Genomic DNA, 23,191 nt, shown 5'->3' on the forward strand with positions numbered 1-23,191 from the left:
CAGCAACTCTCGAGCACTTTCGTTTCAATCCATAACAGTAATCAGCCTATAGTGTAATAGTTTAAAATGAAAGATAATATTATTAATAAGGCGAGTCTGAGAATCTTGTTTTATTTGACGTTGATTTCACATTTCTTGTTTGTATGATGGATAAAAATACAAATAAAAGATAATTTTATTTTGTAAAATAGTATATAGTCTTATAGGAGACTTGGGACTAAATACAGACTCGGGAAAGTCATTTTTTTAAGACATTTGTAGGAACAGACATCCATTGTGGGTGTTCTTGAGTTTTTTAGCCCCCCAACTAATTTGATCTATCTATATCATTAGCAATTTATTGATATTTATAAGGATATATGAATATGAATATATCTGAATAATATCTACACCGTAGTTTAATTAATTAATTTTTACATAAATGATGCAAATATTACAATTATTAACAATACAATTATTAACAAACCAGGGTGTTCTTGACCGTTTTTGAGCCCCCCCCCTCCCCCATCTACTATCTATCTTTTGCAATTCATTGATATTTATAAGTAGAATAAAAGCAAACGTTGATGTTGACTTGAGAAAGTATGTAACGTTACTTCATGTTTCAGCGCTACCTTAAATAATAATGAAGTTTACTTAAGTTTACTATTTATGTCTGTAATATGTATTATGTCTATATACATATGATCTGAATATATCTGAATAATATCTACACCTTAGTTGAATTTATTTTATTAATTTACATAAATTATGCACATAATAAATCCTTATAATTATACAAAATTACAAATATTAGCAAACCATTGCACAGATCACCTGCTATAACACCACGGCCGAACCTTTCTCCAGACTCTAGCAGTTCCTCGGTTTGCACGGCAGTCATTCGCAGCCTCTCAGTGAGGATGAGTCTCCAGTCCTCTTCTTCCAGCTCTTCTGAGCGATGTGAACCGCTAGCGTGCAGTTCCTCAGCTTTGACAGCAGGGGCGCCAGCGGCTCTCTAGCGCCTTCACACCATTCAACACAAGAGTAGCTTACGGCTGGCGAAACGACAAGCAAGCCATCTCTAGATTCATAGCGAGAATTAAACCTATATCTACAGAAAGGTAGAATAATACGTTTTAGCTACGTTTCAAATACAGCGCATTCCTACCAGTTGCTAAGTACTTTATCAGATAGGTATAACACTGCTGTAGTTTCCTTTAAGGTCGAGTTTAACGACTGGGTAAAGCGCTTATGGCAAGCCCTTTTAGCTTAAATCGTTCCCAAAGTTGCATTTTTTACTAGTAAGAAATTAATTAGAGAGCTCTCTAATTCAATTATTACTAGTAACAATTATTATTATAGAGCTCTCTAATTAATTTCTTACTAGTAAAAATTCAAATTAGAGAGCTCCACAAATGTAATATCCTGCCTACAATTGTCATTTGTATATTGTTATTCACTATCTACTTATTTGTATTTTTTATTCTTTTATTATGTGTTTTATGTTCTGTCGTTGTCATTCTGTTGTACTGCGGAGCTTCTGTCACGAAAACAAATTCCTCGTATGTGTACATACCTGGCAATAAAGCTCATTCTGATTCTGATTCTGATTCTGAAATGAATTTTTACTAGTCATATGTCTCCATTGACTTCCATTCAGTTTTAATTACAGAGCTCTACAAGTAAATTCTTATTAGTAAGAATTCCAATTAGAGCTCTGTAATTCAGTTTTCAATAGTAACAATTATGATAAAGAGAGCTCTGCATTTGCATTAGAGAGCTCTCTAAGGCCCCATTTACACTGCATGGTTCAAGTGACCCAATTCCTATTTTTTGCTCTCGTGTGGCACATATCGGATATGACCGGTGAATGTGTAAGCAGGAAAAACCGCATGGATTCCGATGTTTTCAGATCGGATTCAGGCCTCATTCATGTGTGGTAATAAATTGGATATGAATCGGATACATGCATTTGCATGTGCCATGTAAGCAGACAAATCGGATATTCCCCATTATATGCGAGTCGAATACGCAAAATTCGCCCAGGCTGCAACAAGGCTCTCCTCTTTTTTTCTCCGCCATACTAAACCAATGTTTTGATGATTTTTTTTGTTTACTTACTAAAATATTGTGGAAAGCAAAACACTGTATAATTTTATTTGCATCTGCGTCCATTGTATTTCGTACTGTTTTACTTTCTTTTCCAGGTCAGGATGTCTACGTTTGGTAGTTTCAGCAATGTATAGTGTAAATGCAAAAAATCGGATACGGGACACTTTTAAAAGATGATGTAAGCAGGTCGTCAAAAAAATCGGATACAGTCAGAAAATCTGGGCATCAAGTAGGGCTGGGTATCGATTCAGATTTTCCAGATCGATTTGATTTCAATTCACAAGCTCTCAGATCGATTCGATTTCGATTCTCTATTCGATTTTCTATAAGAGCTGTAATCGGGCCTTAAAAGTTAAAAGCCCGACTAGTACATTTTGATTGACAGCTTTTTAAAAGCACGAACCCATTTACAACCCGACATTATTCAAATGTAGATACGCACGCACACAGCTCTTGTGCCTTTTGTCAAGAATGAGTCATTTATACAGGTTTTAACAATTTATTCATGACTAACGTTATAGTTCATGACTAACTTTAGTTGCTGGTGCTACCAAAACGTAATCGTCAGAGGCAAGCCTCCGCTTCAACTACTCAGCATACATTTTCGCATCTTTCTCGCGCTAATCAAAACACATTACATGACCGCTCATTTACCGCACAAGCCCGAGCCCGGCCTGAGCCCACATGTAAAATTAGAATTTATTATAAATGAAGCCCGAATCGAAATGTAGTCCGATCGGGTCCCGTCGGGTTCGGGCAAAGATCTTAAGCTCTATTTTCTATACTCGATTCTCGATTAAAGTCAATGAATATATATTTAATACAAATACTATATATATAAAAAAAGAACAGTGAACATAAGTTTACAGTTTGGTAATTAATAAAAAGAAATTAAGAGCCACAAAACCTGTATATTAAACTCTTTTAGTTTAGGTACACTTGGGTACATTAAAACAGAACCCATCTCTAATTTTCAAATGCACACAATTATGTTAAATAAATACAAGTTTGATGCAAGATGAAAAAATGCTTTGTTCTTGTCCACAACACTATCGTCATCGTCTTGCTTACAAAATAAAAAATTCTTCCATTCCTCTGACTTTTTATCTGAAGGTGGCATCAACGTCGACAAAGCACCTGAAACCCTTTAAGCCAGTGGTTCTCAGCCTTTTTTCCACCGGGCCGCATTATGGTCCAAGTATTAGTCTCGCGGGCCGCACGCACAATACGTCACCAAACAAACCAACCTGATTTACAATATTATAGCCTAAATATTATGATATCTAATTGTGAAATTCGGCTTGATGTAGTAACAGCACAATGAAGTTACGATTGTAAAGCTTGTGTTATACTTTCCACATGAGCAATCTGGACGCAGTCATGGCCAGTGCGGACTTCTCCATTTATACTTTCGAAAGTGCGGACATATTAACAAACAATTGCCCATAATTATTGCACATCACTGTCTTTATATTCTTCATTGATGGATTGCACAGGTTTGATTGGCAATGAGGTTCTCCACTATACCTGAACATGTGCAATTGTGCTTTTGAAGACTACGGACCACACGCACCTGTCCACGCTGTTGTCTGCTCATAGCCTCAGCACACACTCTCCGATGACGATATTTACGTCACGCCTTCCTAGCGGTCCATAGCAGACTCGCGGATGCAGAAAGTATAAGAGGCTTTAAGATGCAGTCTGTAAGACGCGCACGGGAGCATTGCTGCGTAGTATATGGTGTTTCCATTTGCTTGAACTTCTTCAAGTGAGTGAATGAATGAATGACGGCTTTGTTGGTAACATCGCACAAGGCACATAAGAGGGTGACATCTAGTGGAGAAGATTTGTAATTAGATTAACGCTAATCTTACGTCCAATGTCTGTGGAAATAAATATGGAAAAAAATTGATTCATGGCCTTTAAGAATCGATTTTGAATCGATCACATTTTAAAAAACGATTAATCGAAAAATTATTTTTTTTACCCAGCCCTAGCATCAAGACCTGCAGTGTAAATGCAACCTAATTCAATTCTTACTAGTAACAATTATGATTGTAGAGCTCCCTAATTAATGTGTTACTATTAATATATAATTGAATTAAAGAGTTCTGCAATTGCATTTTTACTAGTAAGAATTTAATTGGAGAGCTCTACAATCATAATCGTTAAGAATACTAAGAATTAAATCATAGAGCTCTCTAACTGAATTCTTACTAATACAAATTCAATTATGACAAATAAGGTGGGGAACAATTTAAGCTAAAAGGGCTTGCCATAAGCGATTCCTGTTTGGTCTTTCCAAACAAGACAAAGCACTGTTAAAAAATTAAGACCTGATGAAAGAAACAGCTTCCCCTAGCGCTGTGAATTAAAATGACCACTGCTGGCAACACAAATAAAACGTTTCATCAAATTAACCTTGTCGTTTACATTTATTTATTTCACAGTTTTTGTGGGTTTTTACAGTACAATGGTTTACACAATTCTATCAACTAATTTACTGGCCAATGGAAGATCATTTTTAAACGACTGCGCCAAAACATGTTGATATTACCTAGCTATATATTATTTCTCGAAACAAGACAGACGGTCTAGTATTAAATAGAACACCTCATTCGTTTTGTCACTGACCCATGACAGCCTTTTCAAAAACAGTAGGCCTAATGCAAGTCCACAGGTCACTTTCCCTCCTTTAAATCAGCTCCGATTCCTCCTCCTGTCCTCACAGGCTCTGGAGAACTGCGTGTACGTGACTCCATCATGCTTTTCTCTGTTCCTGGAGCTTTTTGGGCCTGATGACGCTACCCTTTCAGTAGTGAAGGGAGGACCATCCACCTCTGTAGTGTTTGCAGATCTCAGCATCTCTGGTCCATCAGTAGCTGCTTTCGTGCCCCGTGAGGATGTACAGGTTGCTCAGGGCAGACGGATCATCCGTAGGAGTGCTTTGCAAGATGATATCCCTGTAGCAACATTAAATGATTAGTATATGCCATTTGTCTATTACCAGACATGTGGGAATACATACCTAGTTGTTCCCAAAACTTGAAAAACTCGACTTGGGTCTGTGATCTCCTGCGTAACCTGAGGCAAACAGCATAATATTACATCATTTCTTGCTTCCTCATACATCAGTGAAGCCATCGTTGCCGTAGACGTCAGCTTTACCTCATTAGTTTGTAAACTCCTTCCTTTCAGACCGTGTTTCCAGAAGACAAGAACACTGTCCTGTAGACACACTATAAAGATGCAACAGAAAGAGGTCCAATATTAAAAAGACATAGCAAACATGATGGCTATCTAAAAGCCATGACACACCAAGCTGACAACAAATAATTTGCAGCGGCTGTGTTATTGCCAAGTTGTGCTTCAACATTGGTTCACTAAGCTGAACAAAAGTAAGAAAGGTCTCTTTTAAAATTACAATATTGCATTACTTAGTTACTCTTTATGAAAAGTAATCTGTGCTGGGCTTGCTTGTTTGATTTTAATATAAAAAAAGTTATATTTTTGTCAAATTCACGATTTCTCTCAATATGGGGAAAGGAAAGCTGTCAGTCAATAAATGGGAAAACAAAGTTATTGGCATTACTTATTGGAAAATGTAACTTCTTGTAAATTATAAAGTAAAAGATTACTTGTTTCAAGTAACTAGTAATGCAACTATGTAACTCGCATCAATTGTAATGTGTTACCCTAAAACTTTAAAAAAAAATTTAAAGCTGTGGACAGTTCTCCAACTACTGACATAGGGGAAGAACAGACAGCAAAAACTAGGCTGAGAGGTGCTCAAAGACGGCCTGGCATTGGCTTAACAGGGCTTACCCAGTGTCTGAATGGGAAACTCAAATGCAAGTTCAAAAGTCTTCTGATGGCTCGCACATCCCTGTAGATTCACAACCTTCACTGTGTCTGAAACAAACCCGGTTGATAAAAGAATTAGTGTCAAATTTAATTTATTTAAGGCCTAGCCCTGTCATAAAAGCAACACAAAAACCACACTCAGCAAATACCCAGAAATATATAAATCTAATTTTTGGTCAGTATCAGACATCCCTATTGAGCGTACACTCACCTAAAGGATTATTAGGAACACCTGTTCAATTTCTCATTAATGCAATTATCTAATCAACCAATCACATGGCAGTTGCTTCAATGCATTTAGGGGTGTGGTCCTGGTCAAGATAATCTCCTGAACTACAAACTGAATGTCAGAATGGGAAAGAAAGGTGATTTAAGCAATTTTGAGCATGGCATGGTTGTTGGTGCCAGACGGGCCAGTCTGAGTATTTCACAATCTGCTCAGTTACTGGGATTTTTACGCACAACCATTTCTAGGGTTTACAAAGAATGGTGTGAAAAGGGAAAAACATCCAGTATGCGGCAGTCCTGTGGGTAAAAATGCCTTGTTGATGCTAGAGGTCAGAAGAGAATGGGCCGACTGATTTAAGCTGATAGAAGAGCAACTTTGAATGAAATAACCACTCGTTACAACCGAGGTATGCAGCAAAGCATTTGTGAAGCCACAACACGAACAACCTTGAGGCGGATGGGCTACAACAGCAGAAGACCCCACCGGGTACCACTCATCTCCACTACAAATATGAAAAAGAGGCTACAATTTGCATGAGCTCACCAAAATTGGACAGTTGAAGAAAATGGTCTGATGAGTCTCGATTTCTGTTGAGACATTCAGATGGTAGAGTCAGAATTTGGCGTGAACCGAATGAGAACATTGATCCATCATGCCTTGTTACCACTGTGCAGGCTGCTGCTGGTGGTGTAATGGTGTGGGGGATTTTTTCGTGGCACACTTTAGGCCCCTTAGTGCCAGTTGGGCATCGTTTAAATGCCACGGCCTACCTGAGCATTGTTTCTGACCATGTCCATCCCTTTATGACCACCATGTACCCATCCTCTGATGGCTACTTCCAGCAGGATAATGCACCATGTCACAAAGCTCAAATCATTTCAAATTGGTTTCTTGAACATGACAATGAGTTCACTGTACTAAAATGGCCCCTACAGTCACCAGATCTCAACCCAATAGAGCATCTTGGGTATGTGGTGGAACGGGAGCTTCGTGCCCTTGGATGTGCATCCCACAAATCTCCATCAACTGCAAGATGCTATCCTATCAATATGGGCCAACATCTCTAAAGAATGCTTTCAGCACCTTGTTGAATCAATGCCACGTAGAATTAAGGCAGTTCTGAAGGCGAAAGGGGGTCAAACACAGTATTAGTATGGTGTTCCTAATAATCCTTTAGGTGAGTGTACATACAAAGTGCTTCAAGTGGCTCAGTAAAAACAAGCATTTCTTACTTTTCAGTGCAATGAGAACTGTGTCCCTGTCGAGCTGAATCACTTGCTTGACCTCCAGAGACTCGCCATCTGTAACTCAGTCAAGCAAAACACAAATCCTATAGCTCACTTGAAACGTTATTCATATGAATAGTTGCTTTTGTGTGTGATTTTTGATGTGCAGCACCTGGCTGACTCTGTGGCGTGTCATCCAGGTGGATGATGTCAAAGTGCATCTGTCCAGTGTTGTCTTTTTGGCAGGGACGGCTTCTCACCCCCACACAGACCTGTGGCAGCTCTTCGGTTTCGTTTACGAGCAACTCAAAGACGGGCAGAGACTCTGGCAGATTCAGAGCAATGTGCTGAGAGAGAGAGAGAGAGAGACAGAAAAGTTACGCAACAGTGCCGATATTATTTTCCACGTTTCCATCACTCCTAGCTCTCGTTTCTCACCTTGAGCTGCATGAACTTCTGCAGAGGTTCATACCACATTAGAAGAACCAAACCCGTGGGAACAGCAGCACAAAGGAAAATGCTGTCAGTGTAGGGGTTTCGAACTAGAAGCGGAGGAACAAACATTAAAACGTGCACAAAATGCCTAGAGACTGATTCACACTCCTAAAGAGGTCACTGGTCCTCACCCACACTGCATCTTCTACAGCCTTTGGTGTCTGGGATCTTTACTGACATGGCGTACTTCCTGGAGAAAGATAAGAACCACCAGCATTTAGCAGACCCTTTAATCCAAAGGAACTGACTTAAGACAAAGATCAGTTAAAATCGGACTAACCTTGCGTTTATCTTTGTGCTCAAGCGGTGTGCATTAATCGCCAGATGGCCCTGTCTACGCTGCATATTCCTGCGGTACTCAAAAAGTGCTGGCAGACTATGAGAAGTCAACTGTGATGACTTTCCTGTGGACAGAGGACAGAGAGGTACCAGCCAGAGAGTTAATCAAGATTAGATCTTCATGGTACATTAGATGCAGTCCTATTAATAACATTGCACGTGCCTGAGACGGACATAAGGACGTTGTTCATCACGTACAACCAACTGCATCTCTGAGGGAGCAACTGGAAAAGAAAGAAAATCTTACACACTCTTTCATGGGATATTTGCTTTAGTAAACTATGGAAGAATAAACAATGCAACTTTATGCAACTTTGTATTTTTGAATGGTGCCTGCACATCTCTTATTTTTCTTTTTTCTTTTTTTACTCTGAAACAATTAAAGGGTCCACAAGTAAAAAGAGAAAAGACAATATGGCTACCTTTTCCATGGTGTCCTCATGCAGCTCATTGAGGTTGAGCGTGTAGATGCCCTCCTCAGCGCCCAGCATAAGGTACTGATCTAGGAGTAAATATCAGCATATAAACATATGTTGCAAATTAAATGAATAGAAATTTGTTTATACATATGATAGTAAAATAATTCTTCAAGATTGGACGGGGAAGTGGCTGAAGTAGTTGTGAAGCGTGACAATTAAAATAAGACCGGGGTGTCCATCAACTATTATTTCCTCCAAAAATGAAACCGGAGAAATTTCTGTTCCTCCATTAAAGTTCCACCAAAACTTTCATGCTTCAAAACATTCATAAAGACATTCTAAAAGTGCTCCATATATTAATAGAGCAGTTTAATCCAAATCTTTAGGAGTGAGGTCATCACTTTATATGATTAACAGATTTAATTAAGGCTTTTATGCACTTATTTTATGCACGTTTCTCAATGCACATGCATATATCAGACCATCAATATACTAAAGGGAAGCTCAACTGTAGTTGCTTTACACACAAGAATGGATTTCATTGGTTCTTGCATGCATGTCAAGCCCACGCTTTCTGAGTTTCAGGTTACCATGTTTGCATGCAAGCAAATTAATAATGATAAATAAAAAGCAAAATAACTGTATTTCAAGATTATACTAAATAGAACTAAAAATAGCTTGAGCAAATAAAAAGTAATAACACATTAGAAGCACTAAAAAAAAAGAGTGCTTTAAATATGTGAACGTTTCCAGACAAAGGCAGTGAAGGATTGTTCCTTTTTTCTCAGAAGTACTTCTGTATGTTTATTACTGATGACATAACAGACCGCAGCAGGTCTAAAAGGCTGCATTCACACTAATGCACAAATCTATTTTAACATACCAGCTATTTTGTCCTGCTACAGTCCTTGGTTTTCACTTTAACCACAAAACCATATGCATGTTTTTATACTTGGTTGATGGTTTTTTGTGTGTTTGTGTGTAACTGGCAGCAAGCAGAATAGGGTTGTCTCTAGTGCTCCCAATTGTATAAGCAAACTTCACCTCTGGTCTTTGGCAGAACCCATGTAACAGCACACTGAGTCTTTAACGGACAGCCGTTGAATACTTTAGAGAAGCAGGCCCCCATCTGGAAGACAATTTATGATTATAGAACAATAAGCATGAAATTAGAGCACGGAATAGAATTAGAATCATGTAATTGTACATACATGTACTTGTGGTGTAGGTGGCAGTCCATGGACAACTTTCTGGAATCAATCAAATCAGAATGAAGCGAGTGACCAATGAAAGAATGAATATTTTCAACATTTTAATACAAAGAGCCAAAAATCTAAAGTAAATAATGCATTATATCCAACTACAACTATAATGCATTACATTTCAATTTTTAATCAAATTTCACTAATATTGGATTTTACAATTAAACCCTTTCAGGCAGATTCTCATCAAGGTCAAAGGTCAAATATGGTTTAACCTATGTAGTCTACTCACCGAGTCTTCTGGTTTCCTCCTGAGAGTACTCCATTCTGGGGAGAGAGGGGGGTCATGTGGCGGTAAATTCCTCCTGGATCCTCCTGGGTCTGGAGCAACAGAGCTCTCTGCTTTCAAACCTGTTCAACACAGCAGATCCATCAGTGTTTGGATTTTAACCATGTATTATTTGTAGGGGTGACCCCAAATAATCAACGACTCGATGCTTTGATTCGAGGAGCCTGATTCGACTACCAATCTCACAGTCGAATATTCGTGGACCGTTATGATTGTGCCATTCTGACTATATGTGAGCGCTCAAATGTCTGGTTTCACATAGAACTTGCGGTTTTCTCCCGATAAGTTAATATGCAGCCTATTATGATAAAGATGTGAATAAGAATCGGAAAAGAAAGAAGCTTCAAATAAATAATTTAAAGTGCGTGAATAAATCCAACCACCCCTATGGATTTATGTTTCACTTTCCATAATCCGTGACCGACAGAGGAGCATCCTGGCTGCAGAGATTTAAAACTTTACCAAGACTCAGGTAGGGTACAAGTGATTTCAAAACATTTCAGCCTGCACACACACATACATATATACATATATGTCTACGTTGATCCATGCATTCCTGGCTCGTCTAAAGAAAGAAAATCATATACCTCTGGGACATCTTAAGGGAAAGTAAACAATGAGTGAATTTTCATTTTTAGGCAGAGTATGATGATGAATATTGGCACAAAATTTGCTCCATATATTCTGCTTTAAAAGTGCGGTCATTAGTTCATCTCACCTTCAGTTGGTGTTGAGCAAAGGGAGCCTAGACTGATGGAATGGCTGAGGAAAGAGGAGTCTGTGAAGAGGGAAGAGTTTGTGAGGAGTGACAGGTCAGACAGTGCTGAACCAATCAGCAAAGCGGATTCATTGAGCAGGGCGGGGTTAGTGTCGGAGGTGTGGCCCTTCAGAGGCGTCGAGCCAATAAGAGGCAAGGAGGCAGATTGATTGGTGACTGTTGTTGACTGGGGAGAAGAGAGCACTCTCTTCACCGTCCCATATTTATCCTCTTCATCCGGAGAGTGCTGTGGATTAAAAACAAATAAATGATCTTATTCTAGAAGACAACTGACTTTTTACACTTTTGTTTTAAATGTTCCCTTACCTCAGCTGAAGAGCCTCTCTTTATAGTCAAACTCCTGTAAAAGAGGAAGCAAAATGTTAGGCATTTCATCATTTTAGTTCTGCATTAACCTTCTCATGTTATTAATTATAAAAGGGTGTTGGTAGGAATGAAGATCCACTGTTAGCTTTGCGGGGACAACAAACAATTATTAGTATTTTTTTTAATAATATCATTTAATCATTTAAAAAAATGATTCAAATACTATCTATTTTTCCAAATTATTTAGATACATTAACATTTTGCTCCAAATTTGAAGCATTATATTTATTAGCTAAAATGTCATATTTTTATAAAGTTCAAAATATATAAATATTCTTAAAACCTTATTAAGGGAAATTTCTCTGATAAGCAAAAATGCAAGGTATTAACTAGGTGGTCAATCAAATATATTTCGGAAACCAAAGGGGTCAAATTAAAAACACGAAGCTTAAACAAAACAATAAGTATATGCATTTCATATTTTTTTACTGTAATATTAATTTTAATCAGGTTTCCAAATATTTAATTGACCAAAAAAGTTATGCAAATTGATACTTATATATATATATATATATAAAAAGCCAGATAACCTTTCCATCAAGGCCTCTTCCACGCACTCTAACAAACTCCTGCAAAATAAATAGTAAAAAAGCAAAGTAACCCTTAAAACTTCAGTTTCTGGGAAGGCCTTATAAGTGCTTCTTAACATCTTAATTTAACAATAAATTCATCAAATTAGACTTTGATCAGTGATTGGAGAATTAATATTTCTTAATGACCTACATGCATTAGCAGATCATACACAACAATTACTACCGTCATCAATATTTTAGATGATCAAGAGTGAAATATAACCCACGGTGAGTCCTTGTCTTTACTGATAGCGCTCCAGTCATCATACGCCCCCTAATAAAAAACAGAAAACCAGTAGGTAATTCCATAAGCATTGTTTTTTACTATATGATTAGAGTTACTTGCATGTAATTATGCATAATTTATTGTTATTATAATAGTAAGTACATGTAATGTGTAACAAGCACACCTTAAAAAAAAAAACACACACAAAAAAAAAACAAGAGTGTTACCCAGAAACTGTGAAGGTGAGAAAATCAGAACAGAACTTTCATAAATAACTCGATACACTGGACGAAGTAATTTCTGTTTCATTAAAAACTTTAATCTCACCAGATCAGGACAGGGATCTGTCTCCTTTCTCATTGGTGGTCCGAACCTCACATGATCAACTGGAAAACAGAAAAAGCGATAGTCACAAGCAGAAAGAATCACTTTATTCAACTGCTGCATGCTTCTACTTTCACATACAATTGTGTGGTAGGAGTATAACGTGCCACTTTCTGCTAGTATTGTCTGTGTGACATTCTAGCATGCAGATCTGGATGCACGCTCATGCATTCATGTAAACAGACATGAAGCTAAAGACACACTCAGAAACACACACAATGCGTCCTTTCATAGCTCTAGAGTGGCTTCTCAAGTACAATAGCGGCTGTTGTCCAGCTAACCTTGGCTTGTGGCCGTGGCCGTGGCTTGCTGTAATCTAACAAACCACAACAATGGCACTTACTGACTAATGTCACATTCTTTCTTAGTCACTCCTGATTTGGCGTTTACTACAACTGATTTGGTCTTATTACGCTACAGTTCTGTCATTACACTGCTGGAGATGACATGAAGAGTCACAGCAAATTTCAGAAGCATGTGTAACTTTAAAAGGTGCTATATAAAGCTGACTTGGCTTAAATGGTTTAACTTTTAGAACTCAAAGCTTATTGAAATCAAGTTGCAAAAACCAGAGATTTTAGTAACATTAAAAGGATACATTAATGATTGACTACATTTACACGCCACCGTAAACGTTTTGTGTATTAGTGGATGCAGCAAAGGCATTGTCAGTCGTTTCACATGCAAAGTGAATGGTTACATAGTATGCTTGAATACCAAAATAGGCCACTTAAAGGGATGCTTCACCAGGAAATGAACATTCTTTCATCACTCATAGTCATGTAACAAAAAAAAAAAGAAGATATTTTGAAGAACATTGTAGCAGAGTAGTGCTGCTAAATGAATAATCGTGATTGATCACATCCAAAATAAACGTTTTTCTTTACATGTGTGTGTACTGTGTATATTTATTATGTATATATAAATATACACACAAGCATGTATATATATATATATATATATATATATATATATATATATATATATGGATGCTGGATATATTCTACTAATGACAGGAGCACCTTTACTGACGAGATGTGCATGAAAATAACATTAGACTTTTTGCACAGCCCTAGTACACACACATATATTATGTAAACAAAAAAAATGTTTTGGATGTGATTAATCGTGATGAATCATTTGACAGCACTACATCAGATCTCACAGAATTCCTTCCAGTTTTAGAACAAAATGATGATAGAATTTTCATTTTTGAGTGAACTGTCCCTTTAAGTCCCTTCAAATGTAAAGGTCAAAGGGTGAGTTGAAAATGCTCACTAAAAAACAAAGTCACATTTTTTGTAAAAAAAAAATTGTCTGACACTATAATTAGACCCCTGGTACAAATCTAAAATAATTTATTGAAATTTTCTTTTTTGATTTTAGCCACTTAGTTAATAAAATGGTTGTTTATTAACTGAAATATGCTGAAAGCAATAAATCTAACTGTAGGCCCCTCTTTTCAAGTTTTGAGAAATGCATTCAAGTGGTATTTCTCATCAAAATTCAATCTGGGATTCATTTAATCTACTATTTGGATGCAAGAACATACTGTTAGGATAATTAATAGCAAATAAGATGTGTATTAGAAACAGTGTATTAGAGTATGAACTTGACTTACATTGCTCTTCAGACCGAGTCCTCTGCATGGGAAGTTTTGCTAGAGAGTGAATCTTATCAGGCAGGACACTGCACGTCTGTAAACACACAAACATGGACATAAACTCTAAAGTCACATAAAGACCTTTTACCTTACAGCAGAGGTCATCATCCCCACATGTCCTGCAGGGTTCAACCCTAATCACACACACACTGAACCAGCGAATCAAGCTCTTCAGGATCACTTGGAAAACACAGGTGTGCTTTAGTTTCAAAATCAATTACATTTTTGAAGAAATTAGTAGATTTGCATAAAGCATTATGTCACTGATCCTGTTTCCAAACAGCTTTTCTAAATATGATGGAGATGTTAGACCGCTCAAACAAACCCCAGTTTTGACACTTTTCACAAAATCAGCCTAGTCCTCACACTGAAGTGGAATTGGGAGATAGCTTTAATCTAAAGTGTTGTGAAATGAAATCTTTTCACTGTTTTATCTTCATTGCGCTCAGTTCACCTCCAGGTCACTCTCATCCATCGTGTGTGTCTGCTGCAGATCAGGGTTATTGACGGCGTCCAGCAGCTCTATAACAAGGTTACGCGTGAGGAGCTGCGTGACAAAAGCATGCTGAAAAAAACAGAGGGGGGAAAAATAAATAAGTCATTTTAGTAATAAGAACAGCATCGAGAGGCCCTACATGAGTAAAATGATATTTAACACAGATATGGTTAGCATGTACCTGTAAGAGTTTTTCTGCTGTCGGTCTTTTCCGAGGGCTCTTCGTGAGTGCCATTTTGACGAAGTTGTGAAATTCTGTGGACCTGAGAAATAAACATATTTTTACTGAAATGGTCAAGCTAAATACTTTGTTATTTGAGGACAATCAACAGTTACATTTCAGGCATATTACCATTTGCTCTTGTCTTTGAGTTTGGGAGGCTGAAAACTGCTCTTGGACATCAGCATCAAAGCTCTGAGGGCAAAACAACAGAAACGTTTGTGTTCTCTGCCGCCCAACCCTCCGCCAAATCTCATTTCAACCTTTCAACCTAAAGGGCAATGTCTAGGAAATGTAGTGTTTTTTTGTTTGAGTTTTCTGCTAGGCTACATCACTTTTTGCAGCATGTGAAAACATTATTAATGGTGGTGTAAGCTATTTTTTTTGGAATAGCATGTTTTGGGTTTGCCAAGGGGTCAAGGTTTGACTGGCTCAGACTGTGTAAACTGAGATAAAGATAGCACAATTGAAATCGCTGACAGCAACTTCAACAAAGGGGAATGTATTTTGTAGTGTGACTGCTCTCAAAGGGTGTGAGTACTTTTGAAAGGAGCTGCATATGTGTATATGTGTGTGTGTGTCCACACCTCATGGGGTGTAGGTCAAACATGGGCGGCTGCAGCTCAGCTAGTTCAATAGCTGTGATACCCACTGCCCAGATGTCACATAGTTGGTTATAACCCCCTTTCCTTTCCACTGCCGCAACCTCGGGGGCCATCCTGAGGAAAAATCATCACAGTAAAATATAAAAGAGGCAAATAACACAGCAATACTGGATGGGATTTTTAATATGACTCATTATTCAATTATCCTGCTTTACTTATATATATATATATATATATATATATATATATATATATATATATATATATATATATAGTTAGGGACGCTGTACAAATTGTGAGTAAAAGAGGAATGGAATAATTTACAAATCTCATGAACTTATATTTTTTATGTTATAGATATCATATCAAATGTTGAAAGTGAGACATTTTGAAATGTCATGCCAAATATTGGCTCATTTTGGATTTCATGAGAGATACACGTTCCAAAAAAGTCAGGACAGGTAGCAATAAGAGGCCGGCAAAGTTAAATGTACATATAATGAACAACTGCAGGACCAATTTTCAACTTATTAGCTCAATTGGCAACATGGTTGGGTATAAAAAGAGCCTCTCAGAGTAGCAGTGTCTCTCAGAAGTCAAGATGGGCAGAGGATCACCAATTTCCACAATGCTGCGGCGAAAAATGGTGGAGCAACGTCAGAAAGGAATTTCTCAGAGAAAAACTGCTATCATCATCTAAAAGTTATCATCTACAGTGCATAATATCATCCAAAGATTCAGAGAATCTGGAACAATCTCTGTGTAAGGCTGGAAAACCAGCATACAGCCATTTGACGCATGCAGCACTATGATTTGCGCGAAGCAGAAAACGCAGACGGAATCTCAAAATCCAGTCATGAAAATTAAACTTACATTTTAATATGGACAGTCACGGAATTTGTCAGAGTTAGCATAAATTAATCAAATCAAATCTCCATATGGACCAGTATCTTTAAATGTTAAGCTGCAAAAGTTGTTTGAAATATGAATCCTGCATGTTCTGCAAGTCTCTGTGTGAATGAATAAATGGCAGAGACGTGAGGGTTTGTTTACTACAGAGACTGAAGCGCATGATGCTTGCAGTAATTTCAGCATCTTCCGTCTCAATGAGGACATAAATACACAAACAACATCACCAGAACTGTTCTGAGTCACTTCAAAAGCATTTTACCGTTTGTGTAAAACCAGTGTCAATTTAAAGGTATTCACAGCAACCCGTCAAAATAAGTTCATTTTTACATAAATGCATTGTGCTAGAAATATTACTATTATTAAGTAGACTGTATGTGATACTGCTACTACTGTTGAAATTTTTTTTATAAAACTTTTTAAAAAAATAAATCACACACTATTTATTTAAATTTTAATAGCAAATCCCCTTTATTTACCAATTAAATGTGTTTAAATTTAATTAATTAAAAGACAAATTAAATTTGGGTGAAACTTGTTTACTAATAATGTTTCATAATTATATTACTTGTAGAAAAACCTTAAACACAATTGTAAATAAGTATAAAAAATGGCATTGTTTTTTTGTGATAAAAAAAAAGTTTGTTTGTTTTTTAGCATATTTTTGTGTTTTGCTTTGGTACCAAAATTGGTACCGAGAACCGTGGATTTTCTCTGGTATCAATACCGAATACTGAAATTGTGGTACTGTGAAGTTGTGGTGGGTGTATTAATATTTTTATTGTGAAGATGTATTAAGCTGATTAAAAGTGAGATTTACTGAAAAAGAATTATGAAAATAATGTAGCACTGTTCCCACAAACATCAACTGTGATAATAATCAGAAATGGTTCTTAAGCACCAAATCAGCATATTAGAATAATCTCAGTATGGTCATGTGACACTGAAGACTGGCGTAATGATGCTGAGAAATCAGCTTTGTATCACAGGAATAAATTACATTAAAACATATATTAAAGTAGAAACCAGTTATTTTAAATTGTTACATATTATAATACCATGACCGATCAATTAATTGCAGAATGGTACTGTAAAAAAAACAACAACAACAACAACAATAGCACAGTGTTTACAAATGTATAATATCTCACCAGTATGGTGTCCCGATAAAGGACTTTCTCTTCGCAACAGATGCGTTGATCTCAGCTGCCACTCCAAAATCCGCTGCCAGACAGAGGGGAGACAAAGCCCACATTTAAGAGATTTATGGTGTATTAGTTAATACATGCATATGTGTGTTTACATGTGAGGGGCTTAGACAGGGGTAAACCCAAACTGACCTAGTTTGACATCTCCTCGCTCTGTCAAAAGGATGTTGGCACCCTGTGGTCAACCAAGAATGACACAATGAGCACATCCACGCTATCATCTCGCATGCGCTATTGTGCTTGAAGAAACTCACTCATGTAAAGATGAACTCTACTAATGTATATCAAACATGGTTATAAGCAATTACTTTTATGTCTCTATGCATTTTTCCCGCTTCATGGAGATGATGTAGTCCCTGTAAACCAGCAAAAATCACTTGTCAAAGATATGGCACAAATGGGCTGTATATAAACATTTAACATTTCATTATCTTTTGCTAAACAACTCAATTTTAGCACTATACTGTTGTACCATTGTACACCTTTGACACAGCATTTCAGGGTTAGCTCTGATTTTAGCCCCCTTTGGAAAAACAATGGGAACCGAATCATTTTGGAGTCTAATGACCGCGACTGTATAGAAAAAAATAAATAAAACACCAAGATATTTCTCAAGAGAGAAAGAAAGCCAGTTTTCATTTTTGGGTGAACTATACCTTTAAAAAGGGGTCAAGCTTAATCTGAAATGCTTTATTGGGATAGTTCACTCAAAAAATAATGCTGGTAACCAAACAGGTTTCTGGTTCCCATTTGACTTCGACAGCATTTTTTCCCATCCGTTCTTTGGAAGACAGTGAGGACAAGCAATTATTAGGTCGCCCACATTCTTCAAAATATATTCTTTTGTGTTTAGCAGAAGAAAGAAATTCATACAGGTTTGGGACAACGTGAGGGGGAATTTTAATGTTGGGGTGCACTGTGCCTTTAAGGAAAGAATACAACAACAGCAAAAAATGACTGGGATAATTTCAAAATAACATAACTGATTACCTCATGAACCTCAAACAAAAAAAACCCATGATGTAAGACATGAAAGCAGCCTCACCTGAAGTGTCTCTCTGCTCACATAAGCTATCTGTCTCTCTTTCAGAGGACCAGTGACTGCAGAAACACAATGACCTCATTTAGACTCACAAACATCACATGAGCATTAATCCTCTATCAGGCAATATAAATAACAACAGAAGAAACCGCAAACTCCATCCCCCATCAAACGGAAATTACATATTTGAAGACATGCTTCTGAAACCATTAAACATCGTGACTTCAGCTTTGCTTTCTTTATCCAATAAACTTAGCAAAAAACCACTGACTATCTATTTTCTGCAACATCTATGTACAGGAACTGAAATGATATACATTCATATAACATGTAACATTTCATTAGATACATGCCAACTTTACCATGATAAATATCCTGCAACGATCCTCCCCCACAGAATTCCATGCAGATCCACAACTTGTTATTTCTGTGCAATATGAAGAAGTTGTTGTTAGTTTTTTCTTCACATCTTTTTTTTTTTGCTGCAAACTGCAGTATTAGTTTCTCGCGTGACTGACCTGAGGTAGCTGCCGAAATAGGCCACGATGTTTTTATGAGTGCAATCCTTCATCATGGTTATTTCATGTTGAATGCTTGAGATGTCATCACCTGACAGAGAAAGAAACAGGGGTCTTGTCCTTGATTTTACATTGTTATCAGTAACACCTCAACATCACAGCAGGATTCACAAGAAATAAAAGACAGAGACGAGATTCAGATGATGTAGTGAAGAATTCAGTGTTAGACTGAATCTACATCCAAAATGATGATATTCTAGGTCTCTTCAAATAAATTCAAAATATATATAAATTGCAATTATGGGCCTTTCTCAACCATTTTCAGTTTTAAAATGTCAGTGTTCAGAAGTTTGGAAACAAAGAACTACTGTAACATAAAATATTGTACATGCCAATTAACATGAGGAGTTGACTGGACTTAATTTAAACCTTTGATGAGGAAGAGCTGCTTTTTCCGTGCATATAACGTAATAACATAATGACGTATGGCGCACGGAAAAAGCAGCTCTTCCTTTTGAATAAAGAGTTGTATAAATGCGTGTCCTGTCATTATAAAACTCTCCTTTCTCTCGGCAACTGTGAAGTCGAGCAGGACAACCTTGTTTTGGATAATTATCCACAGGGAACCCGTTTTGGGCATGGGGAAGGGCTTTTTTTTGCATGATTAAGTGATGCTGATTGAACAGCACAGCACAGCGGTTTATATGTATATTTATCCATAAATGGGTAAATATTAATTCTGCTGTTAAAAACAAATAAAGAAACCGTGTAGGAGAGTGGTTATTATCTGCAAACAGTGAGAAACTATATATTATCTATATGTCACTTTCACTTTGACTATTTGAGCAGTTTGCAAATGTCAAAAAAAAAGAAAAATAATCCAATTTGAAGTTTGTGACATAAACGCACACATCAACCCGATCACTTTATTTAGCGTTCATGTAAACATTACAATCAGATTCATCACTCGTATTGAATTCAGTCCGATTGAACCAAAAAGTGTGCATGTAAACGCAGCCAGTGTTAGTTACTGTGTGTCACTATGACAAGCACTGCAGAACATCCTTTAAGGAACTGGAGATTTCTTTTTTTTTTTAAATGTGTTCTGAAATGAAGTGTGACACTGTAAGAAAGTGTAAGTATGCATGTAAGAAAAAAATAAAAACAGTGTATCTGGAAAGTTGCTAGATTATTGAAGAATATTGCATAGAACATATTCAGTTTCATCAACTTTGTTTACATTTCATAAAATGATATTGTATTTTACTAATGTTACATAACTTCAGCCTCTTTAGATAACACTAGTACCCACATCTACTGAAAAGGTCAATACATGGTGTGCATCATATCAGTAAAATGCAAATAAGAAAATTTGATGACAAATGGTTTATGACTTTACCAGGGTCCAGTTTGACCACTTTAATAGCTGCGATGACTGAGGTCTTTATGCTACGGGCCTAGAAAGACAGAGAAACAAGTTAGTGGTTATGCAAATCAAATGCTTCTACAAATAAGCAATGGATGTTGACATCAGACCTTTGCATCAGACAGTTACTGACAAAATTCCTCCTGGTTCTTTTGAAAGAACGCTTGTATCGAGCCACCACAACATTACTGTGTCACGCCACTTTCAAGTTCCAGTGCTTCCAGTTTTACTTTGTCACAAAAATCCAGTGCATGAAGAGCCACACGTATTTTGATCCACTGACAAATCCACGCTACCTCTTTCAAATCGGCCCTGGTTTCACTTATACTTTTTAAAGGCCTTATAATATTTCACCAATGAAAGAAATGCGATTGTCTCATTCACAACAGCAAGTCAAGCGGTCTGCATCCGCTCAAGCCTCATATGACTTGTGAGGCACATCAAGTGCCAGTGTGGTCTGCGAAAGACCAAAAATAAAGAAATAAATATATAAATAAATAAACGAGGCTGTCTGCCCGTAACCATGGTAACCAGCAGTGGCTCAGCAGACACTGGAAAGGTGAAGTAGAGATGAAAAAAAGTAGCAGGGCTCATTTCCTGTTTTCTTTCCTGCTGAACCAAATCACATCCTGTAATGTGTCTTTCTCCGTTATCAAGGCCATGATGCGTGTTTGTTCAGGCAGGGTGATATAAGTGGACAATCCACCCAATCAGGGCACAAGGCCACCGTTGGAATCATTTCACACAGAGACCAAATGCACATACAGCGTTTGCGAATCTATTTATTGTTTGCTTCCTGGTATGCAACTAGATGTTTTTCACGCGGTTATTTCTGTATGCCACCATTACACACTCCACTTGCAAATTCAAGTTTAGTATCACGGTTTCTTTTTCATGTACGGAAGACATCCACAATATATTTCGAATCGCATGTTTTTATGGTGTTAAACATATCAGCGTCACACGTGCGTCACTGAACATCAAAGTCAATGGGGTGTGAAAACTTTAGTCATCGTAGAGTAACACGGTAAGACAGTAAGTGCACACATCACTCGAAAGTTATTAAGAGTTCCTTCAACATGTTAATGCGAATGCACAATTTGTTACACAGCAAGGATATGACATGCAAGCACAATCAACAATGTTGCAAATGTAACTAAGATACAAGATACTATGATGCAGCATTTGTCAAGAAACTGTAACAAGATAAAAATTTGCTGATAGGCGATTTTGCACCAACAACAAACCAGATATATGTCCCCAAACAGAGCTTGCAGGAAGGCATGATTATCCAAAGATTAAAACTGTGGTGACTGATGTGTTAGCCACTATTACCATGACACACACACACACACAGATATAAATGTATGCATGAATATAAACAATTTCAGAAAGATTAAATAACTGTGGTTTTAATATGAAAACTTTAACTTAGTTATTGTATTTTTGCAACATATTTTGCATCACTGGCACAAACACAAGAGCCTTAAAACTTTATCTGCACTACATATTCACGGAAATCGTTTTTCTGGGGTAACTTTCTGTCGTTTTCTTACCTTATACACATCTCCATATGTCCCGCTGCCGATGCGGTGTATCAGCTCATAGTCATCGAGCGGATCCCCGTGCGATACTCCGATCGCGTCCATCGCAGCGCGGCATTTGACTCGTTTTCTCACGGTACCAACGTTACATCAAGAGCGGATGATACTCATCCAAGTGCCACGACTTCCTCAACCTCCGCGTAACAAGTGCACTGCACTCGAGTGAACATGGCAGCGATGACACAAACGCATCTCTTTGACAGGGGCGTTCACGCAATACGCGTTCAAGACGCGTTCGCAAGAGCGCAACAGTATGACGCCAGGGTCTAGAGACGCGTTATTTTTCAGTTCAGATGTCTAATTTGTCAGGAAGTCTTTAAGTCTTTAACAACGCAACATTTCCAAAAAAAAAAAAAAAAAAAAAAAACATTCGATAGACAACTTATAAAATAGCGCAGACGTTACGTAACGCACACAATAACTATCAGAGGGAGAGTTTAGCATTAGTTTAGTTTACATTAAATTAAACACGGAGGACAAAAGGCACTATGCTATTGTACTTTTAGTTTCTTATTTGGCTGTACTCAGATATAGCATGCCAACTGTGTTCTATAAGACATAAATAACATTTTGAATGAGAAAAATAAATAAATCTTACATTTCCATTACAAACCTTTAAGACATGGACAACAAAAATTAAGTGGTATATGACATCAATATTATATGTTAAAATAGATATTGAATACTGTCATTTATCACAAATATAACATACCAATATTTCCCTTTAACTTGAACAATTATTTATTAAAATGATACAATTGTTTATTTTGCAATTTATTAAATAACTATACATAGGCTACTTGTTTGAAAGTGCACAGTTTGTGAGTGCCATCTACAGGTTCTTCGACGTATACATATAAAAGCAGAGTTTAAAACACTACACTATTTACTTGTAAATTTCTAGGCTGTATGTTGAGAAAGCAAATATACGAATAGTTGGCTCATGAAATGTTAATT

The 23,191-nt window shown here is 37.1% G+C and overlaps 1 protein-coding gene across 1 annotated transcript; it reads right to left on the bottom strand.

The window, feature by feature from the left end:
* Window positions 1-4,507: 4,507 nt before the first annotated feature.
* Window positions 4,508-22,451, bottom strand: map4k6 (mitogen-activated protein kinase kinase kinase kinase 6). The gene is made up of 32 exons (XM_026195419.1): window positions 22,187-22,451; window positions 20,604-20,661; window positions 19,205-19,295; window positions 19,049-19,113; window positions 18,690-18,745; window positions 17,953-18,000; window positions 17,777-17,819; window positions 17,588-17,660; window positions 15,510-15,641; window positions 15,055-15,117; window positions 14,884-14,965; window positions 14,661-14,771; window positions 14,165-14,240; window positions 12,487-12,545; window positions 12,161-12,207; window positions 11,892-11,930; window positions 11,302-11,335; window positions 10,936-11,221; window positions 10,161-10,279; window positions 9,878-9,916; window positions 9,711-9,795; window positions 8,670-8,749; window positions 8,411-8,471; window positions 8,189-8,312; window positions 8,040-8,098; window positions 7,852-7,955; window positions 7,586-7,760; window positions 7,420-7,488; window positions 5,920-6,006; window positions 5,263-5,333; window positions 5,123-5,178; window positions 4,508-5,057 (listed from the first exon to the last, which is right to left on the bottom strand). The coding sequence occupies exons 1-32, from the start codon at window positions 22,277-22,279 to the stop codon at window positions 4,970-4,972; spliced, it is 2,673 nt and encodes an 890-aa protein (XP_026051204.1). The 5' UTR covers window positions 22,280-22,451; the 3' UTR covers window positions 4,508-4,969.
* Between the last annotated feature and the right edge of the window lie 740 nt (window positions 22,452-23,191).

Source organism: Carassius auratus, chromosome 21, assembly GCF_003368295.1.
Source record: "Carassius auratus strain Wakin chromosome 21, ASM336829v1, whole genome shotgun sequence".
Taxonomy (NCBI): Eukaryota; Metazoa; Chordata; class Actinopteri; order Cypriniformes; family Cyprinidae; genus Carassius; species Carassius auratus.

What these genes read in the sequence shown, in the direction of transcription:
- map4k6 (XM_026195419.1), bottom strand. Translation starts at nt 22,279, where the DNA reads ATGGACGCGATCGGAGTATCGCACGGGGATCCGCTCGATGACTATGAG. An exon ending in CACGCCACAGAGTCAGCCAG is followed by an intron (nt 7,489 to 7,585) that starts GTGCTGCACATC and finishes ACTGAGTTACAG; the next exon opens with ATGGCGAGTCTCTGGAGGTC. An exon ending in GGAGTTTACAAACTAATGAG is followed by an intron (nt 5,179 to 5,262) that starts GTAAAGCTGACG and finishes TGTTTGCCTCAG; the next exon opens with GTTACGCAGGAGATCACAGA.